This window comes from Cylas formicarius, unplaced genomic scaffold (genome assembly GCF_029955315.1).
Source record: "Cylas formicarius isolate icCylForm1 unplaced genomic scaffold, icCylForm1.1 PGA_scaffold_10__41_contigs__length_53128322, whole genome shotgun sequence".
NCBI lineage: Eukaryota > Metazoa > Arthropoda > Insecta > Coleoptera > Brentidae > Cylas > Cylas formicarius.
Genome location: NW_026844214.1, coordinates 40,777,951 through 40,792,634, shown reverse-complemented (window position 1 = coordinate 40,792,634; position 14,684 = coordinate 40,777,951). Strand labels below are relative to the sequence as shown.

The window sequence follows — 14,684 nt, the reverse complement described above, 5'->3', positions numbered from 1 at the left end:
TTATTTTTTTTTGCATTTCTTCATGCTCTTGCACGCTGGTGTAATTTGTCTAAAGACATACCAAATTTTAATCCATGCACATAACCTAACCGCTTAATAAAATAAAAGTGTTAATCGAAAAGTATTTCCTTAAACTGAATCGATATGACCGTCAAGACGCAAAAGGCCAAAATTATTATAGATGGTAATCATTTCGTTCCCACTATAGGCCTGCCTCGCCTTTTACTGTATTTGTAGAAGACGGCCTCCATTCCAATTCTGATAGCGAACATTTAGTGGACGACGAGGATTCGGAAATCGAAGTAACTGACTCCAAATCGATCAAAATAGCGAAAAAACGAGCGCGAAACAGACGGTCTGACAGTGACACCGACGATCTAGAACGTCAGAGTGAGGTCTTGGACGATGAAAGCGCAGCGCTGCTTAACGAGGGCTGGGCGGATTCAATTGCCAGAATTTTAAGAACTAACAAGCCGAAAAAGAAAAAATCTACTGCGCTCTCAAAAGCCAAAAAACTCACCGAGGTAAAACGCAAAACTCTTATCACGGAAAGTTATGAAATTGCCACTGGAGATGGGGAAATCAAAAAAGAAACAATTGTCAAAGAGGAGGAAGAAAACGCAGATGAACGGTCAAGAAGAAAGGTTGGTGTTTTCCAAAAATTATTTTTATTTATTTAATTTTATTGTGTTTTAAGCTTAATTTATTCCTTTTCAGAGAAGGGAGTTGCCAAATTTAAGGGTAAAACCAAACATACTCGAAAAAGACAGGGAGCGAACGTTACAAAAAATAGCAACCAGAGGTGTGGTTCAGTTATTCAATGCAGTTAGGACGCAGCAGAAGGATATCAGCAAAAAGCTCGAGGAAGCTGGTCCTTTGGAGGTTAGAAAGGAGAAAGTGCTGAAGAGCATCGATAAACGGGCATTTTTGGACGTACTTATGGGTGAAAAGTCGACCAGAGTTGACGAAGCGGTTAAAACTAAGGAAAACAAAGCGGAGAAGAAAAATGATAATGGTTGGAATGTTCTGAGGGAGGATTTTATGATGTCTGCAAAGATGAAAGACTGGGACAAAGAAATTAAGGACGAAAGCGAAGCAGACGTCGAAATGGAAAAAGAAATGGACGTTGAATCCGACTAGTGAACGTGAACGTGTATTAAACTTATATATTAAATTATTGAAACTTTACAACTGTGTATTTTAATTGTTCTTCTTCTTTTGAATTGATCGTGACGTCTGTGGGAAGTTGACTTTATTAGTATTGGTTTAAAGAAGAAGATTGGGCATTAAATTTGAGTTAGTCGACCTAGCCAACAGAAGTAAGAAGGAAGAAGATATAACTTGTGTTATTTATCCTTTCTATGATTTATTTATGGTTATATTATAACGAAAATTTAACTAGAGGAGCTTCTTGCTCTAGATATTACAAATTACAAAAACAAAACAAACAGTAATAACTACTGTTATGGTCGGTCATAAGTAGACGAGGCGTTTTTAACCTTAAAAGGTTGTTGCTTATTTGCTACATATTCAAAACTTCCAAAAAATGGACGACGACGAGGGCCTACACCGCCTCGAAGGTACAACGGGTAGTGAGAAAGGCGGTCTCGTCGTAAAAAAGAAAAGCACCAGCACTTTCAAGGTGCCCCAAGTATCTCTTCTCGGATTGGACCGTTTGGCGGCGGCCAAGCGCCGTGAAAAAGAGGAGACAGCGAGGAAAATGTCTTTTTCGATGGATGACGAGGTCGCCGCAGAGAACGCTCACGACAGTCGTAACTTAATAAAAGACGGACGCAAGTTCCGCTCCGCTGCAGAAGAAACTCCCACCTACACAGGCGGGGTGAGTAAAGAAGCGAGGGAACGTTTACGAGAACGCATGAAAGACAAATACAAAGAGAAAGGCGTGTATGCGTCGACCAAAGATGGACGCGATAAGGGCATGCGTCAGGAGAAATCAAGTAGGGACAGGTCGGAAAGGAAAAAGAATAAGTACAGTTCCCGTAGGGGCGAAACACCAAGGTTTAGGGATGAGCCCCGTACGCCAAATATCAAAGTGAAGGATAACCCATCTAGAAGTTCATGGGAGGATGAGGACGATCCTTCACCCGCTAAAAAGTCTTCCTGGGATTTTCCCACACCTGCATCTTATAAAAAGGAGGACTCAAATTGGTCCGAGAGAAGTTTCAAGACTAAATACGACTCCCATCGATCATACAAACGTGAGAAGAGCTCAAGGGATGAAACTCCCAGGCCTACACCCGCACACAAGTTCAACAACTGGATGAAAGACAGGAAGAAAACGGGTGCGACTCCCGGCGTGGAACCATCGAAATGGGATGCCACAGTTGAAAGGGAAAACTGGGAAGAGGAACAAAAAAGATTAGACAGAGAATGGTACAGCATGGGAGAGGGGTACGATGATGAGAACAACCCCTTTTCGAGCGTGAGTGAAGAGTATACAAAGAAAAAAGAGGAACAGCTGGAGCAGAGGAAGAAGAAGAGACTGTCAGCGCAGCAAAGGCAAATCAATAAGGACAATGAGTTGTGGGAGAGGAACCGGATGTTGACTTCGGGAGTGGTTCAGTCCGTGGACGTGAATGAAGACTTTGATGAAGAATCCATTGACAGAGTTCATTTGCTGGTGCATAACATAGTGCCACCATTTTTGGACGGGCGCATCGTGTTCACGAAGCAGCCTGAGCCGGTAGTTCCAGTTAAGGACGCCACCTCGGATATGGCTCTGGTGGCTCGCAAGGGTTCCCATCTTGTCAGGGTTTATAGGGAGCAGAAGGAGAGGAGGAAAGCGCAGAAGAAACACTGGGAACTGGGCGGCACAAAGATAGGCAACATAATGGGCATTAAGAAGAAAGAGGAGGAGGAAGACCGCAAATACAACAAAGAGGACGACAGGTGAGGAAGCTTTGTTAAACTTGAAAGTAACTTAAAAATGCCATGATATGTTTTACTAGAAATTAAGTTTCATTTCAAAAGGAATTTTCCACCTAAAAAGGCATTGTTCAAAAACTTGCACTCCATTACATGAATCTTTATCCTGGTTAGTACAGGCTAATAAATACATTTTTATTTCCATCAGTACTGATTACAAGGCGGATCATAAGTTTGCGGAGCACATGAAGGGCACAAGCGAGGCTTCTAGCGAATTCGCGCGAAAAAAGTCGATAGCGGAACAGAGACGCTACTTGCCCGTGTTCGCAGTTAGGCAGGAATTGCTGAACGTCATCCGGGAGAATTCGGTTGTCATTATCGTGGGCGAGACGGGAAGCGGAAAGACCACGCAGCTGACTCAGTACCTGCATGAAGATGGGTATAGCAAGTACGGCATGATCGGTTGCACGCAACCGAGGCGAGTGGCCGCCATGTCCGTGGCAAAGAGGGTGAGTGATGAAATGGGTACCCAGCTCGGCGACGAAGTAGGTTATGCCATCCGATTCGAAGACTGTACCTCGGAGAACACGGTCATCAAGTATATGACGGACGGTAAGCGATAGTAGCAGTAGCAGCGCACTTCTACATTCCCTTGCCCAGAACTTGTTTTTCTTCTTGCTTACTTACTTTTTACTATGTTTGGCACGTCAACTGAGGACACTAGCGCATTACTACTCTCGAAACTTAAACTGGGCTCTTATTTTTGATCGCGATATTGAATAATAATAGTTGAATTTTATTCCCTACACGTTCTCTTATGTTAGTTTGGAGGAAGAAACCAATATTCTTACTATCATGTACTGTTTACTATATTACTGATATAAGTAAAACAATTGAAACCTAAAGAAATTATGCAAGAAGCAATATTCAATCCTATAACAAAACAAAAGAAATTTTTTTATTGGGTTGTAGTGCTCAAAGGCCCTGTTTTTCGCCTACTTTGTGTCACTATTTCCGGTGCCGACCATATGTTTCGATAATTACACACAAAAACGTCAAAAAAACTATTTGAAATTCTCTAAAACCCCAATATTTTGTGCAAAATTTTTTTAAAGAAAAAATATCTAATTCAAATTTGGAGTTTTCCGCGAACATTTTTTATTATTTGAACGACATTTGTTATGTGGATGTTTTAGAAAATTCGAAGCAACATTTCTTTCCTTCTTCGTGAGGAGTTTCTCTCTCTTCCAGCCTTCTAGGAATATTAATTTTGGTGGTATGGGCAGTAGTTTACATGCATTAAATTTTAGGAATATATTTGCACATCATTTTTAAGAAAATAAAAAATCGAAACTGGTTTTACTAGGAACCATTTGGTACGGTGGAATCTTATTTAAAATCTGGAGTAGTTCAAGTAAAGTAATAATGTTTTCCGTCAAATCTGCAAGATAAGAATAGAATTGCACGGTTTCGACGACGCTAACAATTTAGCATATTTACACAATTTTGACATGGATATCAACAACGCCGTAGAGGTTATTGATGAAATAAAGATAGCTAACCAAATTTTCTTGTTTCTGTAAACTCTAACGTACAATACAAAAATCTTCTCTGGGTTATGTCTCATAAGACGTCGAATTTAGTAAATGCTGATGTCTTAGATTAAAAGCACCATCTTACTCCCCTCCAACGAACATGTGGTATGGTCTGTTCATAGATATAAGAAAGTGATCATTTGCTTTTGAAAGGGATTATCCAAGGGTGGTCATTAACATACAATGCAACAAGATCATTACCTAAAGTTTCGGAATTTAAATTCAGGTAAAATTGTGGTCCATAATAGAAAATAATTTTATACCTACCTGTGTTTAATATTCTTTGGTTTGGTATACTACTTAGTTTAAGTTTATCATTCTTATTTCGTGTGTAATACAGCGTGTTGAATCTTGTACGAATTATGCAAAATATGTGGAAGTCTAGTGTATCTCAGGAGATGCTCCCGCCCAAATATAGAAAACACTATTCTGTTGAGACTAAGGAAGTTATAAATAATATATATTTGACTCTCATTGAACGTGGTGACAGCAAGCAAGCATCTTTAGAAGAAACGGCCACATTGACGAAAATTCCAACATCAACTGTATGGAAAATTGTGAATAATCCGATTTCAGCGAGGAAAAAAAGAAGCGATGCTGACATTTTCTCGAGTGCAGATGAAAGTGATCAAGATATAATACGGCGTAAAATTTACCAGTTCTACGAGGAACAAAACGTGATTACATTAGATATCTTAATTAGGAGGCTTGAAAAAGATGACGCCAGTGTTAGATGTGGCAGAACTACCTTATAGAAGTGTATTCAATACATGGGTTTTAGATTTTAAAAAAATGACAAAAGGCGACTGGAATATCTAAAAAAAATAGGATTTTTAGAGAACAAGGGCCAATTATTTGCTTGGATGAAACCTGGTCCGACACTTATGATACCCTGCAAAAGGGTTGGGTTGACTCAACTGATAAGTGTAAAACAAACGCGCCATCAAAAAGAGGTAAAAAAAAACTATTTTGCATGCTGGCTCTAAATATGGTTGGATTCCAAATGGACTTTCCCTGTCTGCGAAAAATATTAAAAATTCTTCTCTGGATTACTATTAAAAACAAACTAGTTCCAAACATTCCTCCTAATAGCGTCATTGTAATGGACAATGCAAGTTATCGCAATATACAGTTGACTAAAACCCCTTCCTCATGTGACACAAAAGCAACAATCCAAAACTACATGTATAATAACGACATTTATTTTCACGAAGATTCAAAAGAAATTAATTAAGGTTCTATAAAGCTTGAACCTACATAAGGTGATAATTATGCAAAAAATCTAGGGCATACAGTTTTAAGGCTTCCACCTTACCACTGTATATTTAATCCCATTGAACATGTTTGGCATTCGTCGTAACAATGTTTTTCCCCGTGTTAACTCCAATGTCCTCAAACTTATAGAAACCGAAGTTTTTAACATCCCTCCACAAAGTTGGCCAAATTCTGTTAAACATATAGAAAAAGCAGAACAATCGTATATCCATATTGCAAATAATATAGAACAAATAATAATTGGAACAGGCGATGATAGCGATAGTGATACTGATATATTAAGCGAATAATTTTAAGTAATTTAAGTAGGTAATAAAAATAATTTGTAATTTTATTTTAGATTTAAACATAAAAACATACATAAATAAATAATTATTGTTTAGTATCTTTCCTAACAAAACTCCAAATAATTAAATTCTAAGCAAAGTACTGACCTGTTCGGCCATATTTCATTCTTACAGCTTGCCCAGGTCTTTCCTTAATTGGTATCAGTTAGTCACTTTCTTATATCTATGAACAGACTTTACCTTTGGTCACGATGGGCCTCAAACGGCTCTGTCTAATTTTAGGTTACGTTTCTGGCTTTTTTAATGGACTTTTCTTTATAATGCGAATCATTAGCAAATATAAAGGCAGATAAAGGCAAAACTAGTCAAAGTGAGAGTGATCCTTGCAACAAGTCGATGTGAACTTTGATCGTCTGCTCGTTATTAAATCTTCTCGAATGCGAACCGCTCAATTAAACAAGTGTTGCATTTCCCTCTTTGTTTGCTAGGGTACCAATTAGTTTCTAATCTTTCTAATGTTTCCGGATGACTGAAGTGTCCGTTTTAGCTAGTGTCCCCGCTACAGGAGTATACCGAAACATTAAGAAATTAAACAAACGTGAAATATTTTATTTCTAATAAAAAAAAAAGGTATCCTGCTGCGCGAGAGTTTACGCGAGCCCGACCTCGACCACTACAGCGCAGTCATTATGGACGAGGCGCACGAACGCTCCCTCAGCACTGACGTTCTCTTCGGTCTGCTGCGCGAGATAGTTGCGCGCCGGCACGACCTTAAACTGATCGTGACGTCCGCAACAATGGACTCGAGCAAGTTCTCGATGTTTTTCGGAAACGTACCTACGTTTACGATACCAGGTCGCACCTTCCCCGTAGAGGTGCTCTTCAGCAAGAACCCCGTCGAAGATTACGTAGACGCGGCCGTCAAGCAGGCTCTGCAGATACACCTGCAGCCACCATCGGGCGACATTTTGATTTTCATGCCTGGTCAGGAGGACATCGAGGTGACCTGCGAGGTAAGTTACACCAAGTGCTTCTAAAACGTGAGAATAATTATTGCTTGTAAAAATTTTCGGTTAAAGAGGCTGAGATACTTTTTTTAACACCACTTTGGACGAAAATTGCATGATTAGTATTGAACCTTTTCGGAATATAAGAATAAAAAAAAAACAAATGGGACGTCGAGAGAGAAATTTAGCCTCAATTTTTAAGATAGATATCTCTCCTTTTAGGTTTTGCTGGACGTATTTTTTATGCTACCTTTTTTGCAAAAAAAAATATTTTAACGTAATAATTATTATTATTACACATTGTTTAATAAGATATAGCATGCTCGGGTGAAACAATGGGCTGTAAAAATTTAGACAGCGAATTTCAAGTCATTACCTAAAACTAAAGGATCCTAGTCTGATCATACAACAAGGCAAATAACGCAAATTTACAATTATTAAATGCAACTAGATAGAAGAGCAATAATCCAAACTACTGCCTATTGAGCATGTGATTTTTTAGTGAATGTTTAAAGGCTGGAATAGTCTGACTAGTGTCAAAATTCCAAATTCAGTAATGCATTGAAATGAATAGCCACTTTTATTCTTCAAAGACACTTCCTCAGGCTACTGGATTCTTTCTGCGTCGGCTGAACCTTTTTGAATATTTCTTATCTGTGGTGTGGTATAGTTCAAATATGTTAACGACGTAGATTTATATTGTAAATGTCAACTCTAAAAGAGAGTATCTGCAGCAGGTATATAAGAATTATAATTATATATATTATATATAAATTATATATTATTAAATGGCAAAATGACATCGTCAAGTTTAATAACACGTGATTCAGTATGGAGTCTTTAAATGACTTATTAAATTGCTGCAAAAAAACCTAGGTGTGTATGCTCCGTCTTTTAACGCGAGAGCGTTATAAATCATGTGAAACTTGGTGGTTTGACCTACCTGTGCCTTAGTGCTTAAAATTAGAATTATAGTTACCTTCCGGCAGTTGTTGGCAACGTTCGTTCTTGAAAATAATTGAAAAGATTGGAAGGAAATGAATTTTGGTTGCGAAAAAACGCAAAACATGTAGATGGGATAAAGATTTATAAAGCTCGAGGCAAGCTCTGGAGGAGGATAGTCCGTGAAAAGAAAAGAATTATTTTACTCGTATTGGTAGCAAAAATGGATTTGTTGGTTGTGGCCTACTCGCATCCTAAATCCTATTCCTCCTGTGTCTGTACAGTTATGGATAATGGCTGTCACTCAAGAAAATCTAAAAAAAATGCCCACGTCTTCTTGGAAAAAATAATGATATCATTTATTGGCTTACTTTAAATATGCTGTAAAATGAGCTATTGGAGATTGTAAACTTGAATAAATCTTTGTACGAAATTTGTTGTGGATAAAATCGCTTCAAAGTGAAATATGCCGGTACTTGTTTTGTTTGTAGCAAGTTTAAAGTGAGGGTCGTTACGTTAAATTGACGGCGGATTCTGAAAAAGGGATTTAGTGCGTCGGTCATGTGATTGAAATTGAAAAAAGACTTTTGCGAACTCCAACCTCCAAAATTACTACTCGGAAGTTGTATTGTAAATAAATATATATATATATATATATATATATATATATATATATATATATATATATATATATATATATATATATATATATATATATATATATATATATATATATATATATATATATATATGTATTGGTGGTAATCCGGGTATTCATCCGTTCGTTGTTTGACCCTGGAGTAGGATCATTCGCCTGACGTTTCGCCAAAATATCACTTGGCATCTTCAGAGGCCGCGCGTCCATCTCACTCGTACGTGTCCGCACTTAAACTAACTCATTTAGTAAACTCATCTTTCTATGATCGTAGAAAAAGTATAGTAAGCAACACGTCCGTTATTAAACACTCGCTACGCTCGTGCCAAATAAACTCGTGAGTCAAATGCCGTTTACCGCACTTGTTGCATAATATACTATTTCGTCAACTTTTGACATCATTGGCTGGCAAGTCGATTTGATTTATGCCCCGCCTGCCTGTCTGCAGGTGTTGGCCGAGCGGTTAACGGAGATAGATAACGCCCCCGAACTGTCCATCCTGCCGATCTACTCGCAGCTGCCGTCCGACCTGCAAGCGAAAATCTTCCAGCGGTCGCCGGAGGGCATCAGGAAATGCGTGGTCGCCACTAACATAGCCGAAACGTCGCTAACTGTCGATGGTATCATATTCGTTATCGATTCCGGCTACTGCAAGCTGAAAGTTTACAACCCGAGGATAGGTATGGACGCTTTGCAGGTAATTGAAACGTAGGGTGCGTAGAAGGGGACGTTATAGGATCCTGCACAGTTTTTTTTTCATTCGGTGCGAAGTAAAATAAAAATTCATGTTTTTAACAATTACATTAAAAAAGAGTAAAAATAATTAAAATCGTTCGAACGTACCGCGTGATCAAACATCTAATTTTTTCGACGTTTCGTTTGAAATAACACTTACTTTATTTGAAGAGGGTACAACTGTTTTTTGATGCAAGAAAGTCTCAAAAACAGCTAATAATAAATATTGCATTCGATATTAAGGAAATAAAAGAATGGTGTACAACAAGGATGTGACGCGTATTGTATACAATGATATAGAAAAGGTGAAGCGAAATGAGGTCGTTTTTTGCTTGGGATTGAAACGTAAACGTTATCATTATAAAATAAAAAATATTAGTTGTTATATCAAGGGCTCCAATGTATTTCCCTCGGTACAGATCTACCCCATAAGTCAGGCAAATTCAAACCAAAGATCGGGAAGGGCAGGGCGTACGGGACCCGGTCAAGCGTTCCGCCTCTACACCGAGCGCCAGTACAAGGACGAGTTGCTGGTCACAACGGTGCCCGAGATCCAACGCACCAACCTGGCCAACACGGTCCTACTCCTCAAATCGCTCGGAGTGCAGGACCTGCTTCAGTTCCACTTTATGGACCCTCCGCCGCAGGACAACATCCTGAATTCGTTGTACCAGCTGTGGATCTTAGGCGCACTTGACCACACAGGTAGAGCTTTTGAGAAAGTCTAGCTTATTTTGTATGTAAAGTAGGTAGAACGTTAAGAAGTTTTCGGTAAAAATTGTTCCTGTTTTGTTTTTTGATCGTCGTTTTTTAATTTTGTATGGTTGCTTCCAATTGGGCCCTACTGTGAACCAAAAATAATAACAATATTAAAAGATAGTTGTCATATACAGTTTGAACCAACTAAACTTTTATCCGCAGAATTACGTTTGCTTTTTTTTGGATTTATGATCTGATTCTGATTCTAATCTGAAAACGATCACTAAAAAACCCCAAACGACATGTAAATGTAAATTAATTTCGAGAAAAAGATGAAAAAATTTTGGATATGCCTTGTTTATATTGGTAATTTAATTGGATTTTGGTGGTCTCTTATATCACGAACGTATAATTGGCACCAAATCATATGTCGCGTACCGCGGCAGCCGTTTGACGTGCTTCAGTTTCAGGCGTGCTGACTAAGCTCGGCCGCCAAATGGCCGAGTTTCCTCTCGACCCACCCCAATGCCAAATGTTGATCGTGTCGACCCAAATGGAGTGCACGGCCGAAATACTAATCATAGTGTCGATGCTTTCGGTGCCCTCGATATTCTACAGACCGAAGGGCCGCGAGGAGGAGTCGGACGGGGTGAGGGAGAAGTTCCAGGTGCCCGAGAGCGACCACCTCACGTTCCTTAACGTTTATAATCAATGGCGGCAGAACAATTACTCGTCGCACTGGTGCAACGAGCACTTTATTCACGTGAAGGCGATGCGAAAAGTACGCGAGGTCAGGCAGCAACTCAAAGACATTCTAGTACAGCAAAAGTTCGAGGTCAAGTCGTGCGGTACAGACTGGGACGTCGTAAGAAAATGCATCTGTTCCGCTTACTTCCACCAGGCGGCCCGTTTAAAAGGTGCGTTTCGTTTAGGTGGCGCTTAATAACTAGGTAGATTGTACCGATTGTTTTCGTTTCTTAAGCATACCTTAAGTGGTGCATTTTGTAGTAGTACTGAGCAGTCGTTAGGCTAGAGCGAGGTAACACCACAAGCACAAACCAGCCAAGATGCCACTGCGGTTATACTTAACAAAACCTTGTTTACGCATCAGTCCTCGGAAGGGGGTTGTGTTAAAATGAGATAGATGATAAGTAGTTGATAACGGCAGCGGCATTTTTTTTCCGAGTTTGTGCGACTCTTAGCAGTACAACAAAGCAACAACTACAGATTCCTAACCAAAGTAGCGCCGTGCATCCACATATTCCCAACTAACCAATGAAATTTCATAACTATTATTTGTATTCCCGTGGTACTATTGAAAAAGTGTTTAATAGGCGAGAGGGTAAGTCTATTGCATCGAATCGCCAACAGTATTAAATAAGAAATTCATAAGATCATTTTGATTAAAACTGGCCCTTAATAAAAACTTTCAGATATGACTTTATCAATCCCTAAGCTGTTATTGTTTGTGCGGTAATCTTCAAAGTCTATTACTTCGGTCCTTAATTATTGCTGCACGCACTGCTCATGTTGATTGATAGTAATTTGTACACAAGTAGTTCAATTGTACCGCGTTTGAACGGGTTTTATTGGTCTCTTTATTTTTTCATTTCGCAGGCATCGGAGAATACGTAAACTGTCGTACGGGAATGCCGTGCTACCTTCATCCAACATCTGCCCTTTTCGGCCTCGGCAACACTCCCGACTACGTGGTGTACCACGAATTGGTAATGACCGCGAGGGAGTACATGCAGTGCGTCACTTCGGTCGACGGTCACTGGCTCGCCGAGCTGGGACCTATGTTCTTCTCCCTTAAGGGTACGTTAACTAATCACCTTAGCTTAAACGGAATTTCATTTTTCATTCCCACAGAAACGGGTAAATCGGGTCGGGCCAAGAAAAAGCAGGCGGCCGAGCATCTGCTGGAAATGGAAAACCAGATGCAGGTGGCCCAAGAGGAGATGAAGGCAAGGAAGGAGGCAGCGGAGAAGAAGGAAGCGGCCATGCACAAGGGGCAGGAGATCATCAATGCGGGAACCACGCCGAGGAGAACACCGGCGCGGTTCGGCTTGTAATCTTTTTTAAAAATATTCTGAGAGTTTGAAAATGTCTATTATTTATCATTTTAACAGTAGTTCACACGTAGGTACGTTTAGAATAAGCACGGCGTATGGGTGAAATAATACCAAACACATTCTCACAGAAACCATTTATTTTGTTTATTTCGTTTAAATATTACGGGCATGCAATTTTTAAGAATTAGAAATGAACCATCCAACAGTTAAACAATTAATATTAACTCGTTTTGTTGCTGCTGTCGTAACATCAAGAGCGACAATAAAATTAAAAATAAAACTAAATACGCGAAACAGAAAAACAAAACAAATAAACACTCGTCCGTCTTATTTACTTAGTGGCTCTACGTAAATATATTAGACATTTCTTGTTGATGATTATGTACATAACGAACGCAATCCTTTGTACATTTTACAAAACTAAACTAATCAAGTAGTGATTCCGAAAACAGAAGAAAAAATGTTGGCTGACATCCGAGAGGATCGCGGGGCTGGTAGTTCGAATGTACCATCGATACTCGAACTACCGCCTGGTGCGCCGTCGCACCACGGAATGGTGACCGGTAAAAACAGAGAAAAAAAAAAGACAAAACACCTTACGTTATTTTTAGGCTAATTAATAATCATAATATTGGATACGTGTATTTTAAACCCTAATTGTAACATCAGTCCCACGAGTAATACTTGTAACATTTCATTCGAATTTTTATGCAAAATACAAAAATAAGTCAGTCGTACGCGCGGACGGTGGACGTTCGTTCGGCTTCGATCACCACGAAATGGAACTCTTATTTTAACCTCAAACAGGCATGTCGGTGTCAACGCGTACGTTGTTTCACCTGATTAATTAAGCTTAGAAATATATCTCTCTCTTCCTCGGTTCATAACTTTAACCTAAGCGTTAACAGTGTGCCGGTTACAGAGGAAAGAAGACAAGTCCATATAACCTAAATAACAGCCGAATGATCCTAGCAATCGTGGCCAACAGAAGTAAAAGAAGAAGAACCTAAAATAACCAACATCAAACAGCAGTGGCCAAAGCGTAATTAAAAAAAAACCAACATCAAAAGAAAAATATCAGTTGAAGATGTTAAACGGGACTAAAAGCCCGGTAAATATGATGGAAACGTTTAACTAGGTTGTATTGCGTTTTATGAATTTTTATTTCTGTTCAATAGTAATCTTGCAAAAAAATGGTTCAAATTATAGTGTTTAGGTTATGAAGACTGATCAACTTCCGAATTATTTTGATACCGTGTAGCTGGTATATTCAAGAAATTGACCGCGAGAAGCGCGAAATACTGATGAAAACACTACGTTTACATTTTTTTTTTAAATACATTTTTCCGTCGACTGTCGATCTAACATTTACGATAAAATTATTTGTCGACTTAAATCAGTTCAGTAAATTTTTGGGGCGGAGCGGTCGTTGACGATTTTGGCTCGTTTCAAGGTCGCGCCGCGCTTGATCTGGTCCATCAGGGACTCGTGGCACACCTTCGGGTCCGGCTGCAACGCAAAATCGTAAATTTACAAAAAGAGCTGCCCAATTTTCACGCTCATAAAACAAAAAGGACTTGTTAGTGTCAACAAATGACAGGGCAGCGTTATGCTAGTTAATAGGAGACGATTTCAGGGCACGCACACACACACACACACGCTCGTTTCGGTTAATAACGCAACACTCGCAAAACATAAACCTCACCGGGATATTAAAAGAATTCCTCTTGTGGACCGCCCTGCAATAGATAAAACGTAGGTAAACCGTTCAGCGTAAAATTTAAAATCTCATGCCCATTTCGACCATTATCTTTATACGATCAGAATTAATTCCTATCCATTCTCACAAAAGAAAAAAACGATTTTTAAAAATAAACGCTCAGCAAAAATCTGAATAAAATTCTTATTTAGGAAAAGTGCCGGAAGCTAGGGGACGGAAGGCGCTATAGCGAAAACGGAACGCAGTGCCCTTCATAACCTATTTTTTGTTTTTAATGTTTTTAGTTTTTGTTTATTAGAAGAAATATTGACTGAAGCTGGCCCTCCCAAGACCTTTAAAAGTAACTAGTCTAGTAGGGTAGCATAATATTCTTAAATGCAAAGCCCTTCCACGCCACAAACATCATGGTTGCATTCTGTTATCACATTATTAGGAGTGATAACTGCTTCATACAGTCTGATTAAGTGTTTTTTGAAAATGAAAATGAACTTTGCATTCAGTATTATTATAGTTATCTAAATTAAAATTTCCGTACAAGTGTACAATTCAACATTGAAAGTCCTTCAAGCACCTCCAATACAATGACATCATGAAATGTCGAATCCGACTCACTGGATGAGTCAGAGAAGCAATATTTAAAGTAGTAGTAGTAGTAGTAAATTTAAAGTAGTTGGAAATTAAAACCAAGCAAAAAAAGATAGCGCCAAAAATGGTCGGTTATATTAAATTTGTTATGTATTTCTTTCGTGAAATGAGATGGACATGCAACTCCATGTTAACATTAACATTAAACTGGCGACCTTTTAAC

At 39.0% G+C, this 14,684-nt stretch overlaps 3 protein-coding genes across 6 annotated transcripts in view; 2 read left to right on the top strand and 1 right to left on the bottom strand.

Annotated features, from left to right (window-relative positions):
• The first annotated feature begins 35 nt into the window (after positions 1-35).
• On the top strand, positions 36-1,191 carry LOC132698730 (RRP15-like protein). The gene is made up of 3 exons (XM_060664953.1): positions 36-184; positions 238-644; positions 718-1,191. Exons 1-3 carry the CDS (start codon positions 145-147, stop codon positions 1,138-1,140), a joined length of 870 nt encoding a protein of 289 aa, XP_060520936.1. The 5' UTR covers positions 36-144; the 3' UTR covers positions 1,141-1,191.
• A 128-nt stretch (positions 1,192-1,319) lies between these two features.
• Positions 1,320-12,172, top strand: LOC132695976 (pre-mRNA-splicing factor ATP-dependent RNA helicase PRP16). Its single transcript, XM_060660913.1, has 8 exons — positions 1,320-2,910; positions 3,095-3,498; positions 6,674-7,056; positions 9,096-9,344; positions 9,802-10,087; positions 10,552-10,998; positions 11,699-11,899; positions 11,954-12,172. The coding sequence occupies exons 1-8, from the start codon at positions 1,547-1,549 to the stop codon at positions 12,154-12,156; spliced, it is 3,537 nt and encodes a 1,178-aa protein (XP_060516896.1). The 5' UTR covers positions 1,320-1,546; the 3' UTR covers positions 12,157-12,172.
• Positions 12,173-13,531: 1,359 nt separating this feature from the next.
• Positions 13,532-14,684, bottom strand: part of LOC132696712 (protein MTSS 2) — a 78,243-nt gene continuing 77,090 nt past the window's right edge. For 3 of the 4 annotated variants that reach the window (XM_060662119.1, XM_060663665.1, XM_060664423.1), the window contains one exon: positions 13,532-13,665. In XM_060662119.1, coding sequence (XP_060518102.1) covers positions 13,558-13,665 — 108 coding nt within the window. In that variant the 3' untranslated portion in view covers positions 13,532-13,557. Of the gene's footprint in view, positions 13,666-13,861; positions 13,896-14,684 lie in introns of all 4 variants that reach the window. The other variant, XM_060662925.1, reaches the window with a different exon arrangement.